The sequence below is a fragment of the Octopus bimaculoides genome, chromosome 30 (genome assembly GCF_046866305.1).
Source record: "Octopus bimaculoides isolate indiv1 chromosome 30, ASM4686630v1, whole genome shotgun sequence".
Lineage (NCBI taxonomy): Eukaryota > Metazoa > Mollusca > Cephalopoda > Octopoda > Octopodidae > Octopus > Octopus bimaculoides.
Window position 1 is genome coordinate 14535579 of NC_142957.1, and position 21276 is coordinate 14556854.

The 21276-nt window shown below is 38.5% G+C and overlaps 2 protein-coding genes across 51 annotated transcripts in view; one reads left to right on the top strand and one right to left on the bottom strand.

Annotated features, from left to right (window-relative positions):
- Positions 1-6840, bottom strand: part of LOC106870581 (putative E3 ubiquitin-protein ligase ariadne-2) — a 29286-nt gene extending 22446 nt beyond the window's left edge. The window contains exon 1 of the mRNA XM_089346418.1: positions 6313-6840. The gene's annotated coding sequence lies outside the window, so the exon portion shown is untranslated. The remainder of the gene's footprint in view (positions 1-6312) is intronic.
- A 5754-nt stretch (positions 6841-12594) lies between these two features.
- LOC106870580 (protein polybromo-1) overlaps positions 12595-21276 on the top strand; it is a 137725-nt gene continuing 129043 nt past the window's right edge. For 45 of the 50 annotated variants that reach the window (XM_089346421.1, XM_089346433.1, XM_089346443.1 and 42 more), the window contains exons 1-5: positions 12613-12798; positions 16367-16600; positions 17290-17387; positions 17946-18093; positions 19504-20313. In XM_089346421.1, the coding sequence (XP_089202547.1) occupies positions 16490-16600; positions 17290-17387; positions 17946-18093; positions 19504-20313 (1167 nt within the window). In that variant the 5' untranslated portion in view covers positions 12613-12798; positions 16367-16489. Of the gene's footprint in view, positions 12799-16366; positions 16601-17289; positions 17388-17945; positions 18094-19503; positions 20314-21276 lie in introns of all 50 variants that reach the window. The other 5 variants (XM_089346432.1, XM_089346458.1, XM_089346471.1 and 2 more) reach the window with 3 other exon arrangements.

Below are 21276 nucleotides of genomic sequence, written 5' to 3' on the forward strand. Positions count from 1 at the left end.
CCAAAGTGTCCTTCCTAGTTGATGTTGCTGTTTAGCCCTGGGTCAGCCCAGGCATTTCAGCTGTGACCACCCTGGCTTTCATTCAGACATGGTGCCCTTCCTTGTTGAGGATGCTGTTTAGATCCATGATCACAGACGTCCCAGCGGTGACCATCCTGCCTTTTATTCAGGCAGAGTGTATCTAGGACTACGTTATTTAATGTGACCTTCTTTGTTGTTTAGCCCTAAGCCAATCCTGATCCATCAACGCTATGAACAAGGACGTTCCAGCTATGACCATCCTGCCTTTTATCCATGCATAGTGTATCAAGGACTACACCATCCAATGTGTCCTTTCTTGTTGTTGTTGTTTAGCCCCAGGTCAGTCCTGATCCAGCAGACCTGTGATCAGAGATGTTCCATCTGTGACCATCCTGCCTTTTATCCATGCATAGCGTATCAAGGACTACACCATCCAATGTGTCCTTCCTTGTTGTTGTTGTTTAGCCCCAGGTCAGTCCTGTGATCAGAGATGTTCCAGCCGTGACCATCCTGCCTTTTATCCATGCATAGTGTATCAAGGACTACACCATCCAATGTGTCCTTCCTTGTTGATGTTGCTATTTAACCCCAGGTCAAACATGATCCAGCAGACATATGAAGAAATGAATTCCAGCTGTGACCATCCTGCCTTTTATTCAGACACAGTGTATCTAGGACTACATTATCGAATGAATGTATCCTTCTTTTGTTCCTCAATTCCTGGAATGAAGCCACTCCTAAGCAGTCAACAATTTTTTTTTCTTTTCTTTTTGCTTTGTTGTTGTTTGTTTTTCTTTGCAAGGTTACTTGGCAATCTTCCAAGTGTTGTTTCCTTGCGAAGTGCACTCAGAACAGCGGTGAGGTGGTTGACATTAGGAAGGACATCTTCACATGGAAAACCCTGCCAAAACAAACATGGATCTCGCGACACGGTCGTCCAACTCGTCGGAACCTGCTGGCTCCCTTCCACCCATGCCAGCACAGAAGACAGGCATTAAGCATCCGGATTATCCTGTCAAATGTGATGCTTATTTATTCACCTTATTTTAGAATTAATCCTGCATTATCCTGTAGCTCTGAGACTTCAATGATGCAATTATATTTTTTACTCTGCGGCCATGCTGGAGCACCGTCTTGTAGGGCTTTAACCAAACAAATCAACCCCGGGGCATAAGAGTCAAAACAACTCTTAGTCACATGACAACTGTGTATGTATATATGTAGAGTTGAAATTAATAGAAAAACAAAAGACGAAGACAGGTGTATGAACGACAAGCGGGTGTATTAGTCTGATGCTTAGGAAAGATGTAAAAGACCTTAAAGTTTCGAGCCTACGCTCTTCTACAGAAAAGAATATGAGGAAATAAACAGAAAGAGAAGACACGAAACTCAGCTTGCGAAGACTTACTGGGGCAAGCGAAAGCGAAATCAGGATAGCACCTGTGCCCAGCGTCGCCTTTCTGGCACTTGTGCCCGTGACATGTGTAAGGATTTTTGAGCGAAATCGTTACCAGAGCCCCTGGACTGGCTCTTGTGCGGGTGGCACATAAAATACACCATTTTGAGTGTGGCCGTTGCCAGTACCGCCTGACTGGCCTTCGTGCGGGTGACACGTAAAAGCACCCACTACACTCTCTGAGTGGTTGGTGTTAGGAAGTGCATCCAGCTGTAGAAGCTCTGCCAAATCAGATTGGAGCCTGGTGTTGCTATCCAGTTTCACCAGTCCTCAGTCAAATCGTCCAACCCATGCTAGCATGGAAAGCGGACGTTAAACGATGATGATGATGATGATGATATATATATATATATATATATATATATATACACATATATACATGCACACACACATATATACATACATATATGTATATATAGTCACACACACACACACATACATATATATATATAGTCACACACACATACACATATATATATATATGCATATATATATACGTATATATACACACACACAGATTGAGGTGTCACATGCACTAACTGGCATAGCAGAAACCTCACTGACTGCTTACAAGGGCAAAGATACTCTACTACGAGAAAGCACCAACAAAGTGAGGCCTCAAATTGATTGACCAAGCTATGAAAGTGGCAGGAAGTGTTAATAGCTCAGTTAATTAGGAAAACAATTAGCTTGGATGTGATGCAGTTTGGATTCGTGCCAGGACAAGGAGGAAAAAAAAAATCATCAATACCATCTTCTTTGTGAGACATCAACAGAACTGTTATCCTAACTTCTTTCATTCTTTCTTTTTTTTTTTTAGTCAATCTACCAGGAGTGGAAGATATAAGCTCCCTATTATCTGTTTTATCATGATATACAGTAATCCCTTGACTATCGCGACTGTTACATTCCCAAACGCCGCTGCAATTGGTGAAAATCCAAAGTAGATACAGTACTGTACTCTTTTACTTGTTTCAGTCATTCGACTGCGGCTATGCTGGAGCACCGCCTTTAGTCGAGCAAATCGACCCCAGGACTTATTCTTTTGTAAGCCTAATACTTATTCTATAGGTCCCTTTTGCCGAACCGCTAACTTACGGGGACGTAAACACACCACCATCGGTTTTCAAGCGATGTTGTGGGGACAAACACAGACACATAAACATATACACACAAACACATACATACATATATATATATATAAAAACAAACAGTAAATGAGTATATGCATATATACGTACAGGTATGTGCATACCGACATCCACCTGTATGTATAGGTGCATATCTGGGTACAGGACATTGCAAACAAAACGTAGACGAGAAAACACACAAGCCACATAGAGAACATTCTTCTTCATCAGCTACCCCCGTTTTAACACCGGCGTTATATATACGACAGGCTTCTTTCAGTTTCCGTCTACCATATCCACTCAGAAGGCAGACCTTAGAGCACAACTACCCAGGTCTATTCACTACTAAACCAGATTATGAAACAGCCCTGCCCTGTAAGACAAGAAAACAAGGATTCTCAAACTTTTTCTGGTAGTGTACCTAATTATCATCTCCAACAGTGTTGGTGTACACGTGTAGTGAAGAATATATAATAAAATAGTTGGATACCATCAGCCAGGCATCTGTGGATACCATTTTATGGCTGCCATAAAACAGACAAGGTTTAATTAGTTATTAATTAGTCAAGACTTCTAAACATCATATTTAATGTAGTCTGGAGTTGTTGTGTGGTAAGTAGCTTGCTTACCAACCACATGGTTCCGGGTTCAGTCCCACTGCGTGGTACCTTGGCAAGTGTCTTCTACTATAGCCTCGGGTTGACCAAAGCCTTGTGAGTGGATTTGGTAGACGGAAACTGAAAGAAGCCCGTCATATATATGTGTATATATATGTATGTATGTGTGTTTGTGTGTCTGTGTTTGTCCCCCCCCCCACCATTGCTTGACAACCGATGCTGGTGTGTTTACGTCCCTTAACCCCTTAGGGGTTGTTGGGGCACTGCAGCCATGTAGCATGTGTAGGGTGCGGAAGCCTGGTGGAGCCCATCCCTCTCCAGGCTAAACTCATTTCTACAGCTAAGAGGACTGGAGCAACATGGCATATGGCGTAGTGGTTTGATTCCAGGCCGTGACCTGAATAATAATAATAATAATAACATTGAAAAATACCTTAGGAATGAGAACCCAGGTTCAAAATTTCTCCAAGACACCTGATGAAGGCTGGAGGGTATATCAGCCGAAACGTTTTGTAAATAACAAACAAGACGAGGACAAATATCCATCAAATGTAAATAATGAAGTGAAGTGTTTTGCTCAAGATCACAATGGATCACCCAGTCCAAAGATTGAAACCACAATCTTACGATCATGAATCTAACTTTTTACCCTTGCATAACTCTTAAAATAAATCACATGTCTATATATATCAGATCTTTTTAATATTTTTTCATCATAGTTCACGTGGTAATTATCATATATATCATCATCATCGCAGGGTTACTCCTTTTTTGCCAGCCGAGTGGACTGGAGCAACGTGAAATGAAGTGTTTTTGCTCAAGGACACAATGCGTCATCCGCTCCAGGAATCGAAACCACAATCTTATGATCACGAATCTAACATCCTAACCACTAAGCTTCGCACCTCCATTGTGAACTTACCTGTCCACCCACCTTTTCTTTTCTGCTATTCCAACCTCTGTCTCGCATTTTCACCTTGTACCTTAACTCCACATCTCTCTCTCTCTCTCCCTCTCCTTTCAAATGAGGAAGCTATGTATTCACCCTTTCAGCAAAACCCCTGTTCCTGCCCCTCAGTCATACTCCTCATTACCATACCCCACTCAATTGGAGGATTGTGTCTTGCGTTTATTTGGTGACCTCAGCAGTGCTGGTGCCCCCCCGCCACCGCCAAGGACCCAGTTCATTCTATAAAGTGGTTGGCATTAATAAGAGCATCCATCCACAGAAACCATATCAAAGCAGTCTGATGACTGAAGCAAAAAAAAAAAGGACAAAATATTAGGTGGCGAACTAACAGAAACGTTACCCCGTCGGGCAAAATGCTTAGCGATATTTCGTCTGCCGTTACATTCTGAGTTCAAATTCCACCGAGGTTGATAAATTAAGTACCAGTTATGCACTGGGGTTGATGTAATCGACTTAATTCCTTTGTCTGTTCTTGTTTGTCCCCTTTATGTTTAGCCCCTTATGGGCAATAAAGAAATAAGAAACGTTAGCATGCCGGGCGAAATGCTTAGCGGTATTTCGTCTGCCGTTACGTTCTGAGTTCAAATTCCGCCGAGGTCGACTTTGCCTTTCATCCTTTCGGGGGTCAATAAATTAAGTACCAGCTATGCACTGAGGTTGATGTAATCGACTTAATTCCTTTGTCTGTCAATAAAGAAAAAAGAAACCATATCGAAGCAGATGGTGGAGCTTAGCACAGCCCTTCGGCCCATGGGTTCCTGCTGAACTGTCCCACCCATGCCAGCATGAAAAAAAGAAAAGGGATAGTGACATGTTTACAATGGGCACAATGTTTCGTGTTGGATGTGGAGGGGGTAATATAGGATCATAAAAAAAGCATAAGGATTTACAAAAAGAAAAGGGATCGTAGTATATGTTAAAATGGGCACAATGTGTGGTGGTGGTGGTGGAGGTAACACAATGTACTGTTATAAAATGGAATGGAAAAGAGGTTAACCAAAAAAAAAAAAAGAAAGGATGGTAGTAGAACATTTTAACAATCGGGACAATGCTTTGTGTTGTGGGTTAACACAATATCGGGGTTAAATAATGAAAAGAACTTTAGGGTTATCGAACAAAAGTCCACAGACATATAGGTTAATGTAGTTAAAGAACGGCGGAGTTACCTCATGTTAAATAAGGAACATAAAAAGTAGGGGCAGTATAGCTGCCCCCGTGAAGTCCCACACGTCATGGGAAAGAAAAAGAGATTTTTTCCATCCCCTATTATTTATTTATTTATTTATATTCCTGTGATTTATACAACCGATCTTACTATTTTGGAAAAAAAATATCACATTTTCGCTAACCACTACTTCCGTCACCTTTTTACTTTCCCCATGAGGTAGGCAACTTCGAAGGACAACTACTTGAAAGCTTGTCTCATCACCAAAATATGACAAAATCTGGTGTATGTTTCATACTGTACAGTGTATTGCAGAGATCGGAGGCGGGTAATTACAAATCGTAGGGCTAATTAAGGAACACATAAATGCAGGGTTAACGTCAGCCAAACAAGATGGACATTGACACCGTAAGGAATAACATGATATGTGATTATATGATAGTTCTTAAATATATATATATATATATATTTCAAAAATCTAACAAAACACAACAAACGGAAATACTTACAGATCCTCAGTTCCGGAGGGCTAACAAAGATATGATCAATCAGAGAAGAGATTAATCATATCAGACGAGGTGGGAAATTGTTGACCCTTAAAAACAGTACGCCAGTCATAATATTAGGTTAACTATCACGTGTTGCATTGTAGGGGTAACACGATATAAGATTATATAAGGGCAGATCTTACTATACATATAAAATATAGACATTAATTTCAGGAGGGTTAACAAATATATTGTCAAATAAAGGGACGGGGTTTGACCCCTGGGAAACAGTAAGCTAAATAGTCACCTTAGTGTCTCCCGGTGGGGGTGGGATAAGAAGGATCGTCACTGTTATCATCATAAGGTAAAGAAGGGGTTAATAACAAGACAGAAGGGAAGTAGTTGAACCCGAAAAAAACAGTAATCCAGGGATAATATAGGATTAGAAATCACAAAAGGACTTACCTTTAATGTCACCAAACTTTTTTTCTGTGTCTATTTCTGCCTTTTATCCACACATCGGGCACCAAAATGACTAAGCTTTTTGTAATTAACAGGTGTGTATATATATTTAGGTATATATGTGTGGATGTATGTATATCTGATGGCTAATAGTAGTTGAATGTATACATTAGCATTCAGATGGCTCTATATATTACATATATATATATATACTCTGTCACGGACAGCGACATATATACATATATATTATATATAGTGTATGTGTATATATATTTGTTATATATATTGTTGAATGTTAAATATATAGGCGATCGTTCTTATGTTGACATACATGTATATAGTGTCCTGTGTATACAATTAGCTATATAGTCACATTTATACGTTGACATGAATAAATCTGTGTTTATATGTATGTATATATAATGGTATTTTGTGTAGCAAGCTCAAACACTTAGGAATTCAAATATATACATATGTACATATACATGCATATTCAATCGTGTTGAATATATTATATATAAGGATAAATATTATGTATATGTGTGCATATATATATATATATATATATATATATATATATATATATATATATATATATATATATATGTGTGTGTGTGTGTGTGTGTGAATGTAGCCAGGTATTTGTGTAATGTGTGCTGTATATTTACATCTGAAGTATATATATATATATATATATATATATAGATCAACTGAGGTATATAATGCAGTGTATGTATGTATGTATGTATGTATATATAAACAACGAAATCAGAGTAAATGCAAAAAAAAAACAGTATTCTACATACAGTTATCCGTGTGTATACGTATGTATGTTTTATATATACACTCACACATTTCTATTTCATGTGTGTGAGTGTATATATACACATATGTCTGTATATATATATATATATTATATATTAGAGAGAGGCTATACAGTTTAGCTTCGTCTCTGATTGATAGAAGGGAAACAAAGCTGAAAATTAAAGAGACTTAAAGAAGGGGAGGAGAGAGAGGGAGACAGAGGAAGAGAACAAGAAACAACAGAGAGATGGGAGAGAGAGAGAAAGAGGGAGACGAAAAACGGAAAGAAAATTAAAACAGTGAGAAAGAGAATGCAAAGAGAAAAAGAAGAGAGAGGAAGAAAGAATATGAAAATAAGATTGAGAGGAATAAGAAAAAGAGAGAGAGAAATAGTAAAACAAACGAGAGATATAGAGAGGAAAAATTAGAAAGGCTGAATAAATAGAAAGATGGGTAAGGAAAAGAGGAGGACAAGATGTTTCTTTAAAAAAGCGAATTGGTAAAATAAAAGTGAAAAGAAAATTTTAATTTTTTTTTTTTACCAAGAAAATAGAGTTTTATTTCAGAAAAACGCGGAGATGAAAATGGGTTTACTAAAAATATATTTATAAAATTGGAAATGTATAAAAATCTTAAATGTATGTGTGTGTATATATATGGATATGTATATGTATATGTGTATATATATATATATATATATATATATATATATATATATATATATATATATATATATATATATGTATATATGTATATATATGTATATATATATATATATATATATATGTAATAAAAATATATACTATATATATGTATATAATACCTATAATATATTATATATAATATAATATACAACTACATATATATATATATATATATATATATATATATATGTATGTGTTTGAAAAGATAAACGGAACGATATTCTAGTAAAATCGGTCTGGATTGTGTGTGAGCGCGTTCGTGTGTATGTGTGCGTGTACATAACTATATATGTATGTGGACTTTTGCATATGCCCCCGTCGTTTAGTATCAAGCTAGAATTATAGAAAGATATATATATATTATAGGAAAAAAAAATATATATATATATATATAAATATATATATATATATAAATATATATATATATATATATATATTTATATATATATATATATATATATATATATATATATATATATATATATATATCTGTTGTCCGTGTTATTGCGTACAGTTACAATTAACGCGTAAATACGTGCACACATACATACACACACACACACACACATTGTCTCCCTTCCGGATGTTGATGTTTTTAACACATACATACATATACAGACACACATGCATATACATGTATGTTTCATATATATATGTAACTGTGTTCGTATTATATATATATATATATATAGATTATATTATTATATTATATTCACACGCACGAACACATACATATATATGTACATAATTATATATAGATTTAAGCCCCCACACATATACATACAGACATATAAACACACGTGCGCGCACACATATATATTCCTATACTTCACCGCAGCTTAGTATCCGGTTTCTCACTTAAGAGAAACTTCGTTATGTTTTTGTCTTGTTTTTGCCGTTAATATCATAGTTGTTGTTTAGTTAACAAGGACACAGAACGACATTGTAAACTAAATATACATGACGTCAACCATATTATAGAGCATTGAACCATATCCTGTTCAGTTTGTTTCTCTATATGATATAATGAATATATTATATTTCGTTGGTGGTACTTAGATATCCTCCTAGAGATGATAAGAGATGCAACTTATATATATATATAAATATATATATATATATATATATATATATATATATATATATATATATATATATATATATATATTCAGGGGTGTTGAAAAGTCCCTCGCTTTCGGTAAAAGAATATACAGGAAAATCAGTGAATTATGATTTTATTCAACATAGTCCCTTCTCAGATTCATGCACTTACTGCAGCAGTCCTTCAGTTTTTCTAAGCCCTGTAAAATAACTTGGAAGATTGGCCTCCAACCAGGCCTTTCACGATAGCCTTAAAGCCAGGAACTTTTCAGCACCCCTAGTGTGTGTATATATATATATATATATGTATATGTATGAGTATATATATATATGTATGTGTGTGTGTGTGTACATAACATTAATAAAATTATAAATATTAATAAAAATATACATATACAATATAGGTCTATTTTTCCTGGTTGCTTCACCATACCTATATATATATATATATATATGTATATATGCATACATAGTTATATATATTAATTGAAGTGTACAGTATTATCTATCTATTACAGCCAATCTTATCAATCAGTTTCACACTAATGGTTGCACAGAATGTTGTGTAACAGCCTGATTATGAAACCATGCACTCTTCAGAGGTGGTAGTTATGGAATGAAATATGGCAACTGCATGTATCTTATTTTGTGTAGTCGAGTAGAGGTTATCAGAAAAGGTAGTTTTTGTATGCAGAAGATTCACAGGAGCCAACAAAACTACAGACACTTGGGAAATCAATTTTCTCACATACCCTGATGGGACATGTTAGAGTTAGTGAACTATCTCTGCTACCTAGGGGACCTAGTTAGCTGTGGGGGAGGATTCACAGAAAGTGTAATCACTAGAATAAGAATAGGATGGAAAAAATTCAAAGAGCTTTTACACCTGTTGGCAACCAAAGTCCTCTTTCTCTCTCTGAATGGAAGGAAGATGGCATGATGCATGTATGCAACCAACAGTACTGAATGGTAGTGAAATGTGGGGCCTTAAATGCAGAGGATATGCAAAGGCTAGAGAGAAATGATGTTAGTATGATCCACTGGATGTGTAATGTCTGTGGACTTGTGCAACAGAGTACTAGTGCTTTGAGGGAAAAGTTGTGCATAAGAAGAATTAGATGCAGTGTGTAAGACACAAGACTGCACTGGTTTGGTCATGTGATGTGTATGGATGCAGACAGTTGCATACATAAGTGCTGATCACATAAAAAATTGATGGAACTTGTAGAAGAGGGAGACCTAGGAAGACATTGCACAAAGTATTAAAGGCTGATCTCAAGACACTCACTTTAAAGGGCCGATATATCTGGCACCTTACTGTACCTGTCTGCCACAGAAGAATTTATGCCAGTGCTGGTGCCACAGAGAAAGCACACACGTAAAAAGCAGTGGTGCTGGTGTCACATAAGAAGCTGCCAGTACACTCTGTAAAATGATTGGCACTAGGAAGGGCATCCAGCTGCAGAAACCATGCCAAAATTGACCACCACTTGTCAAACTATCCAACCAATACCAGCATGGAAAGTGGATGGTAAATCATAATGATGATATATATATATATATATATATATATATATATATATATATATATATATCATCATCATCATCATTGTTTAACGCCCGCTTTCCATGCTAGCATGGGTTGGATGATCTGACTGAGGACTGGTGAACCAGATGGCTGCACCAGGCTCCAATCTGATCTGGCAGAGTTTCTACAGCTGGATGCCCTTCCTAACGACAACCACTCCGAGAGTGTAGCGGGTGCTTTTATGTGCCACTGGCACGAGGGTCAGTCAGGAGGTACTGGCAACGGCCACGCTCAAAATGGTGTTTTTTTACGTGCCACCTGCACAAGAGCCAGTGCAGCGGCACTGGCAACAACCTCGCTCGAATGATTTTCTAACGTGCCACCAGCACAAGTGCCATATATATATATATATATATGTTGTTGGGACTCCCTTCGGTGATGAATGACCATGGGATTGCACCTAGATTGCACCGGAGATGTACTTGCACAGCAAGTGACTTGATCTGAGATCATATGCTAAAAGAAAAAAAAACTGCAGTGTGGAAGGTGTTTATAACCCATTTAAAAAAAACACACACAAAAACCAATAGATTCACTTCAACATTTAAGTTTAATTTGTCAAAATGTTTTCATCGCTTTTGAAACTGCGATCTATTCGAAATTCCGTGCTGCATCAGACGCAGCACGGAATTTTGTTAGTGAACAGGTTGCAGTTTCAAATAAAATAATGACTAAAAATATATTTATCCTCTCATACCATCCACGCACACACACACATATGTATTCTTTTCTACTATTTGTTTCGGTCATTGGACAGCGGCCATGCTCTGGCACTGCTTTTAGTCGAACAGATCAACCCCAGGAGTTACTCTTTGTAAGCCTAGTACTTATTCTATCGGTCTCTTTTACCGAACCGCTAAGTTACTGGGACATTAGCACACCAACATCGGTTATCAAACGATGGTTGGGGTTGGACTAACACACACACACATATGACGGGCTTCTTTCAGTTTCCGTCTACCAAATCCACTCACAAGGCTTTGGCCAGCCCGAGGCTATAGCAGAAGACACTTGGCCTTTTATCCTTTCGGGGTCGAAATTTATCGACTAGTCCCTCCCCTCCCGCAAAATTTCCCGTATAAAATGCAATATCTGTTTGAGAAAATAGAAGGAAGTCTTCTCAGTAATTCTTCCCATCATCTCCTGCCCTCCCCTCCCCCACCACTTTCTTTGCCGGTTTCTTTTAGATAAGCCGCCATGTTGGATACGGCTTTCGGAAATAGCATGGCTACAGTGCGGCCAAAGACAAAAGAAGCGAACGGACACAGAATGCCGTGGTCGGTTCCAGAAGGTGAAATGGAAAAGATTAGGGCAAAATTAATGCATATAAGAGAACCAAAAAAAAAAAAATAGCCATAATTCTCCCCCACCTCCTCCTCCCATTTCCCAACGTTAACGGAACGCTTTCGATGCATAACAAAGGATGCCGGGAAGGGAGAATTATTATAATAAACGTATTATAATGGTTTTGTTTTTAAAAATATTTTTAATAATTAATGTTTTGTATTTAAATGAAGTAATATAAAAAAGACACAATCAATAATTCCGTCCCCCTCTTACTACAAGTAACGGAAAGTTGTAAATACGTGACCGGCGAGAATAATTATAATAATAATATTCAACATATTATTATTATGGTTTTGTTTTTAAAAATGCATTTAATGATAAGTTATTTGTTTTTAAAAAGACAAAAAAAAAGCAACGGCGAATATATTAAAATATGTAAATGTTTTTTGTGTTTAGCGGAGAAAGGGGTAAGAAAGGAGAGGATTATTTAAAAATATTTTCAATGGTCAATATTTTGCATTTCGATATAAAAATCATATCAAGGATGAATATATTAAAATATATTTATAAATAATGAAAGTTTTTTTGTTTAGTGAAGAAACAGCGTTAGAAAGGAAGAGAGGGGTGAAAAATAAAACTTATATTGTTTTCGAAGAAAAAATTATAAATGCAAGATGAATATACAAAAGTATAGCTTATGATGATGATTATTTTGAATTTAAAAATAAAGTAAGGAAATAAAAATAAAATAACGAACGCTAAAAAATAATAATGAATATGTTTTAAAAGTAAAAAACAAAAGATGTTTTATACTAAAATATCGCTGCGAAATGTGTGACTAGCTTAGCTAATTAACTATGGCATCTCGCTATAATATTTAATAGAAGAAAGACAGGGAAACAGAAAAAGCAGAAGAAATATATACATCTATATGTGTATATATATGTTTACATATATATACATGTATGTATATATATCTACACACTTCTCGGCACTAGATGTTTGGTAAGTAACAAGAAAATATACATCTAAAGAAACCGATCTCCATCTTCCTAACGTATTTCCTTTTATCCTCGTTCTTTTATAAAGATCTCGAATCACACCGTTGTTTTTCTTCCCATTCTACTCACACAAACACGCATGTATATGTATATATAAAGACGATGATGGTACTGCGGATCGATCTCTCCTCTGTGTGCATTTATTTGCACACGATTCACGGTTAATGAGTTTCCATTATGTCTTTGTTTATTATCCATATTTTCTTTTACAAAAAATCAGGTTACCTAATGATGTCTTAAGGCGTGCAGTTGTGATTTAAGGGAGCCTTGGCTGCTATTTCTAATATTATTTCCACAACTGTTCTCCGTACAACAGCTAAGCTCAAATCCTGAGCATTATGATTTTTGATCATCTATATCTCCATTCGTGACCGTTCCTTCTTATTTTAAAAACCTACGTCACCTTAACTTAACGATCTGGCAAAGAGATCGATAGAATAAGTGCTGGAATCGATTTGTTCGATCAAAATTCTTCATGGCGTTGCTCCTGCATGGCTGCAGTCTACTTATTGAAACAAGATAAAAGATAAGTGTATGTTTTTAGACACGCGGTAGTGATCTGAAGGAGATCCGATTATTATTTCTAGCATTTTGAATGACCACATAGTGGTCTCTGTGCAATAGCGAAGCTCAGAGTCCGATCATTATTATTGTTTATCATCTATATTTCCAACCGTGACGCTCCCGCCGTCTATTAAAATAATTATGGTTATCTGAGGGCTGTCTTACATTTTTCATCTGCTTTTTTTAAAACACCAGATTGTGATTTTTAAGACTTGGCTCTTATTTCTAGCATTTCGATTGACCACATAGTAGTCTCCGTGATCTCTTTTTCCAACCGTGACCATTCTGTTAAAAAAAAAAAAAATTCAAGGTTGTCTAAGGGTTGAGATTTGAGGGAGGCTTAACTGCTATTTCTAGCATTTTAGATAACTACGTAGTGGTATCTATGCAGCAAAGCTCAGAGCCCGGGCTTTGTCTTTGTTCATCATCTGTATTTCTAGCCGTGACCGTCCCGCCTGCTTTAAAAAAAAGAATCAAGATTGTCTAAGGGCTGATTTACATTCTTTATTTGCTAGACGTCAGACTGTAATTTGAGTGAATTGTGGCTGTTATTTCTTGCATTTCGAATGACCACATGCTGGTCTCTGTAATGTATATTTCGTCTGCCTTAAAAATCAAGGGCTTATTTTTTGACACCAAGTTCAGATTTGGTGTGGGGTGACCTATGTGATGTCGTGTTGTGTTTAAGTTCCAGGACAGAAAACAAAGGCAATCCATTTATAACCATCCTGTTTGATTTTTCAGTACGTCTTTGTTTTAATGGCATTAAAGGGTGTGATCGGAGGGAGTTTTGGCTGCTATTTCTAGCACTTACAAACCTCCCGTATGTGATATGATGTTGATGAATCTCATCCCTCTCTTCGCCCTTCAGTTCGGATGCTGATTGATCATCGATGTTCCAGCCGTGACCATCCTTTTGTATTGTACTACATTGTCTATGTCCTGCTTCTTTCAATGTGATTTGATAGACATTTAACTGCTATTTCACGCACATCCAGCGATCATTTAGCAGAGGGCTCTTGTGTGGTTTCGCTGCTCCTCTCACCTCATTCAGCTCGGACAAGGAGACAATCCAACCACGACGACCACCAATCGTTTTTGTTTTTAATTTCCATGAAGATCACATCATCGGGATTTCTGTCATCGAGAACCTAGGAATCCGCTGAGAAAAAAACAAAAAACCCAAACAAAACAAAATTCCGGAGTTTCTGCTAGCTAAGTCGTCGTCGGACTGTATACATTTATGTACAGAAGTGTCCACAAAGTCCGGGTACGTTGGGGGATTAACACATACTTTAACAAATTATTATTTCTTATATTTAATTGTTTATGTTATGATTTTATTTAGTCCCCGTACACAGACTTTGTGGACACCCTGTATATATGTACACACACACACACACATACATTTATGTGTATGTATATATTGTATAAGTGTTTTCAATATATCCTCCCTTTTTTTTTTGTTGTCAATTTACACACCCGATCTTTTCATTCGTATATATGCATGCGCGTTCGTATAGGTATTACTCCCTTTTCCTTTCTACATACATCGTGTGTTATATATATCTATGTATATGCATGGGTGTGTTGTTGTTTAACCCAAGGTCAACAATGATCAAAGGCGTTCCAGTCGTGAGCATCTCTTTGTTGTTTTTTGTTGTTGTTTTTTTGGCTTTTTCCTTTGTTGAACATATATATATATATATATATATATATATATATATATATAAGTTCAACAAAGGAAAAAGCCAAAAAAACAAGTTTAGGGGGATAAAAAAAATAAATAAAAATATTCAAGGGAAGTAACTGAACGTCTTACCAGTATTCTCCGTACATCTCTCTTTTACTCTTTTACTTGTTTCAGTCATTTGACTGCGGCCATGCTGGAGCACCACCTTTAGTCGAGCAAATCGACCCCCAGGACTTATTCTTTGGATGCCTAGTACTTATTCTATCGGTCTCTTTTGCCGAACCGCTAGGTTACGGGGACGTAAACACACCAGCATCGGTTGTCAAACGATGTTGGGGAACAAACACAGACACACAAACATACACACACACACATATATATATACATATATATACGACGGGCTTCTTTCAGTTTCCGTCTACCAAATCCACTCACAAGGCTTTGGTCGGCCCGAGGCTATAGTAGAAGACACTTGCCCAAGATGCCATGCAGTGGGACTGAACCCGGAACCATGTGGTTGGTAAGCAAGCTACTTACCACACAGCCACTCCTATTTTTTCTATCCCCCTAAACTTGAAGATTACCATATAGGTATATATATATATATATATATATTTTGCATGCTTCAGTCATTTGACTGTGGTCATGCTGGAGCACTACCTTTAGTTGATCCAGTTTATTCCAGGACTTATTTTTTGTAAGCCTAGTACTTATTCTATCGGTCGCTTTTGCCGAACTGCTAGGTAACGGGGATGTAAACACACCAACATTAGTTGTTAAGCGATGGTGGCGGGGACACAGACACACAAATATATATATATATATATATATATATATATATATATATATATATATTTGATGGGCTTCTTTCTGTTTCCATCTACCAGATCCACTCACAAGGCTTTGGTCGCTCTAAGGCTATAGTAGAAGACACTTGCCCAAGGTCCCATGTAGTGGGACTGAACCCGGAACCATGTGGTTGTGAAGCAAGCTACTTACCACACAGCTATGCCTGCGCCTATGTGTATATATATATATATCCAATTTCTTTCTGCAAAATCCACTCACAAGACTTTGGTTACCTAGGAACCATAGTAGAAGACACTTGCCCAAGGTGCCATGCTGTGGCAGTGAACCTGAGACCATTACATTTGGGAGCAAACTTTATCTCGACTATAAACCTAAAAATAATTTGAATAAAATACCAGACATAATTCTTTATATTGATTTTTCTTTTTACCTTCTTTCATTTCAGATCTTTAAATTAACTTAACTGTAATTATAGTAAATTATATTTTTAAAAAAAACCAAAAAAAAAAAAACCCCCATAAAACAAAACAGAATTGTGATACAGAAGTGAAGGATACAAGAAACTAAAATGCCAAGTAAAAGAAAACGGCCGACCCAAAATGTGGACAACAAGAGCGAGGACTCTGATCTCTCAACCCCTGTTCCCAATAAGAAGAAGAAGAAAGCCCCTTATGATCCCGTAAGTAATATCCTCCTTTTCCTTGTACTTTGGTTTGTTTAATCCAGGGCTTCTCAACTGTTTTTTATTTGATGACGGTGTTTTTGCTTATGTATTACTCTTTTACTCTTTTACTTGTTTCAGTCTTTTGACTGTGGCCATGCTGGAGCACCGCCTTTAGTCGAGAAAATCGACCCCAGGACTTATTCTTTGTAAGCCTAGTACTTATTCTATCGGTCTCTTTTTGCCGAACTGCTAGGTTATGGGGACGTAAACACACCAGCATCGGTTGTCAAGCGATGTTGGGGGGACACAGACACAGACACACAAACCTACATATATATACATATATACGACGGGCTTCTTTCAGTTTCCGTCTACCAAATCCACTCACAAGGCTTTGGTTGGCCTGAGGCTATAGTAGAAGACACTTGCCCAAGGTGCCACGCAGTGGGACTGAACCCGGGACCATGTGGTTGGTAAGCAAGCTACTTACCACACAGCCACTCCTGCGCCTATATGTATGTGTGTGTTTGGTGGATTTTCTGTTCCACATGGCAAGTTTGTTGTATTCTTTTTATTGATTTTATCATCTATATATATATTTTATCATATATATATATATATATATATATATATATATATATATATATGTTTGTGTGTGTGTATTTATACATATTTATGTGTTTATATATTTTCTCTTTCTCAAGATTGAAATCTGTCAAGACCTTTACGAAACAATACGGAATTACAAGACAGAAGATGGCCGTTTGCTGTGTGAAGCCTTCATCAGGGCACCGAAACGAAGGTGAGACGTTAGATACATAACGACATAATCCGCTCTCATGTTTCTGATTTTTACCATTGCATGGCTAAGTGGTTGGCTCATGATCGTAAGGCTGCAAGTTCAATACCTGGTGGTGTGTTGTGTCCTTGAGCAAGACACTCTATTTCACATTGTTTCCCGTCCACTCAGCTGGCAAAAATGAGTCGTACTTGTATTTGAAAGGGCCAGCCTTGTCACATTCTATGTCATGTTGCATCCCTCTGAGAACTATGTTAAGGGTACACATCACTGTAGAGTGCTCAACCTTTTGCACAATTCCCAGACTGGAGGGGCATTGTGGTCTTGGACAAAACATTACTATTATTTACAAGATTGTGAAAGACCTGGTTGGGGGCCGGCCCAACCTTCTGAGTTCTTTTACAGGGCTTGAAAAAACTGAGGGACTGTTGAAATGAGTGTGTGAATCTGAGAGGGGAACATGTTGAACGAAATCCTAATTAACTGATCCTCCTGTATTTTGTTTTTACCCAAAGGCACCCAGTCTTATATATCTTTGTGTATGTTTTTGTCTCATTTCAGAACTGCTGCTGATTACTATGACGTAGTGAGTACACCCATTGATCTCTTGAAGATTCAACAGAAATTAAAGACTGATGAATATGATGAATTGGAGCAGTTTGCTGCTGACATTGAACTGATGGTCAACAACACTAAAGCTTATTACAGAGTAAGTAGCAGGGAGCATTTAGGGTAGGGCTTGATGGTGGGGGGGCGTTGGAAGAAGGCTTCTGTTTAAGCCTTTAGCATTCAGATTATTCTATCAAATGTAATTTCCCTTTCTTTCACATTTATGAACAGGCGTAGGAGTGGCTGTGTGGTAAGTAGCTTGCTTACCAACCACATGGTTCCGGGTTCAGTCCCACTGCGTGGCACCGTGGGCAAGTGTCTTCTACTATAGCCTCAGGCAGACCAAAGCCTTGTGAGTGGATTTGGTAGACGGAAACTGAAAAAAGCCCATAGTATATATGTATATATATATATATTCTCTGAGTGGTTGGCGTTAGGAAGGGCATCCAGCTGTAGAAACGCTGCCAAATTTAGATTGGAGCCTGGTATTGCCATCCGGTTTCACCAGTCCTCAGTCAAGTCGTCCAACCCATGCTAGCATGGAAAGCGGACGTTAAACGATGATGATGATGTATATGTTTGTGTGTCTGTGTTTGTCCCCCTAGCATTGCTTGACAACCGATGCTGGTGTGTTTACGTCCCCGTAACTTAGCGGTTCGGCATAAGAGACCGATAGAATAAGTACTAGGCTTACAAAGAATAAGTCCCGGGATCGATTTGCTCGACTAAAAGGCAGTGCTCCAGCATGGCCACAGTCAAATGACCGAAACAAATAAAGGAGTAAAAAGAGTATCAACCCGCTCCGAGAGTGTAACGGGTGCTTTTACGTGCCACCGGCACAGGTGCCATTTGTGTGACACTAGTATCTGCCACGACTGCAATTTTACCTGGCATGACGGGTCTTCTTCTCAAGCCTTTCATCCTTTCAGAGTCGATAAAATAAGTACCAGTTACGCACTGGGATCAGTGGAATCGACTTATCCCCTCCCCTCAAAATGGCTGCCCTTGTACCAAAATTTGAAACCATTATTATAGTTATTATTGTTACTACTCTTATTATTATTATTATTGTTAAGGCGGTGAGTTGGCAGAATCGTTAGCATGCTGGGCGAAATGCTTAGTGGCATTTCATCTGTCCTTACGCTCTGAGTTCAAATTTCGCCAAGGTCAACCTCACCTTCCATCCTTTCAGGGTTGATGAAATATATACCAGTTACGCACTGGGGTCGATGAAATTGACTAGCAACCCTCCACTAAATTTCAAGCCTTGTGCCTATAGTAGAAAGGATTATTATTATTATTATTATTATTATTATTATTATCATTACTGCTATTGTTATATTAGTTGGAAGTATGTGTTTATATTTGTGGGGTTAGGGGTTTTTAAATGAGAAGGAAGAGGTGCAAGTGAGAGAGGTCAATTTATTCTACTGATACTTTTTGTATATATATATATATATATATATATATTTTATGGTGTGTTTTTTGTCTTTTTTTTCTTTTTGTGCAGAAAAGTTCCCAGGAGTACAAGGACGCTTGTGACTTATGGGAGATATTCCAGGCAACGAGGAATGAACTGATATCCGAAGTGTTCGGTGACCCCTCCCCTGCTCCCAGTATGCCCATGGCCACCCACACTGCCAGTACGTCATCTGTTGCCTCCACACCGACCGCCGTGCCAACACCTCCGACGCCACATCCCCCTATCAGTTGTGCAGCTGCAGCAGCCGCAGCGGCTACTGCTGCTGTAGCCGCTGCGGCTGCTGAGTCCGCAGCGGCAGCCGCTGCCGCTACTGCAGCGGCAACTGCCTCCGCGCCACCAGGCGGTGGAACAGGGGCCAACATGACACCGGGCCCCGAGCGGAGGCGGAGTGCCAGGAAAAACCAGATGGACGCTGTTGGAGGCAGTGGCGGCGGAGGAGCAGGAGTGGTAATGGGAGGAGGAGGAGTGGGGATGGTTGGCACTGTTGTTGGGAGTGGTGTGCAAGCTCAGGCTCAGCGAGCTGGCGGTGGGGGCGGCGGCGGAGGGGATGACGAAGACATGGAAGACGACGAGGAAGATGACGAGATGTCGAAGGACGGGGTCTCGCTGCTGGCGTCGGCAGCAACCCCGACCTCGCACACGCGGCCATCCGTTGCTGCCAGTGCCGCGACCACCATGGGCACGCCAGGCGCCACTTCCACGCCCACCACTGCCACAGAGCACGTCCTCTCCACCGAAGATGCCTTGGAGATCAACCAACTCTACACAGCCATCATAACAGCAAAGGATGGTGAGCGTGACATTAGCGAAGTTTTCCAGCGTCTTCCTCCGAGATCTGTGAGTATTCTCCTTATTTTCCTCTGGAAGTTATTTTGCCTTATCTCTCGTCTCCTGTCTTTTGTCTTCAAGATTTCTCCTTCTCTCTCTGTCATATGTCCTCACCCTCTGGTTTATATTTTCACCGTATGTCCCGTGTCTTTTCCCTCAGTCTTACATTCTCTCCCTCAGTCTCATATTTTCTCCTTTTATCTTCTCTCTCTGTCATACATTCTCACCCTCTGTCTTATTTCTTCTCCCTTAGTCTTATATTCTCTCCCTCTGTCTTGTATTTTCTTCCCTCACACTCTGGCTTATATTTTCTCATGCCTTGTCTTCTCTCTCTGTCATATCTTCTCCCTCACTCTTACATCCGCACCTTCTGGCTTATATTTTCCCTCTTATGTCCTATGTCTTCTCTTTCTGTCTTACATCCTCTCCCTCTGTCTTGTATTTTCTCCCTTACTCTTATGATGTCATCTCCCTCTCTCTTACATCCTCACCCTCTGGCTTATATTTTCTCTTTATGTCCTATGCCTTCTCTCTCTGTCTTACATCCTCTCCTTCTGTCTTCTCTCTCTTTTGCACATCTTCGTCCTCTGGCTTATATTTTCTTCTTCCTTGTGTCTTGTTTTGTTGTATGTCATCTACTCCCTCCATCTATCTAATGCAGCATTTTCCAACCATTTTGCTCTTGTGGAATCCTGAAATCCATTCCATGTGTTAGGGTACCCTTACCCCAAAATTACTTTGTGTGTTTTATTTTGTATAAGTCATTGGACCACGCCCATGCTGGAACACCATCTAGCAGGGTTTTAGTCAAACAAATTGAACAAAATATATATTTTTTTTTTATTGTAAGTCCAGTACTCATTCTGTTGGTTTCTTTTGCCAAACAGCTAAGTTATGGGGATATAAACAAACCAACACTGGTTGTCAAGTGGTGGTGGTGGGAACGCACACACACACACATATGTACGTATT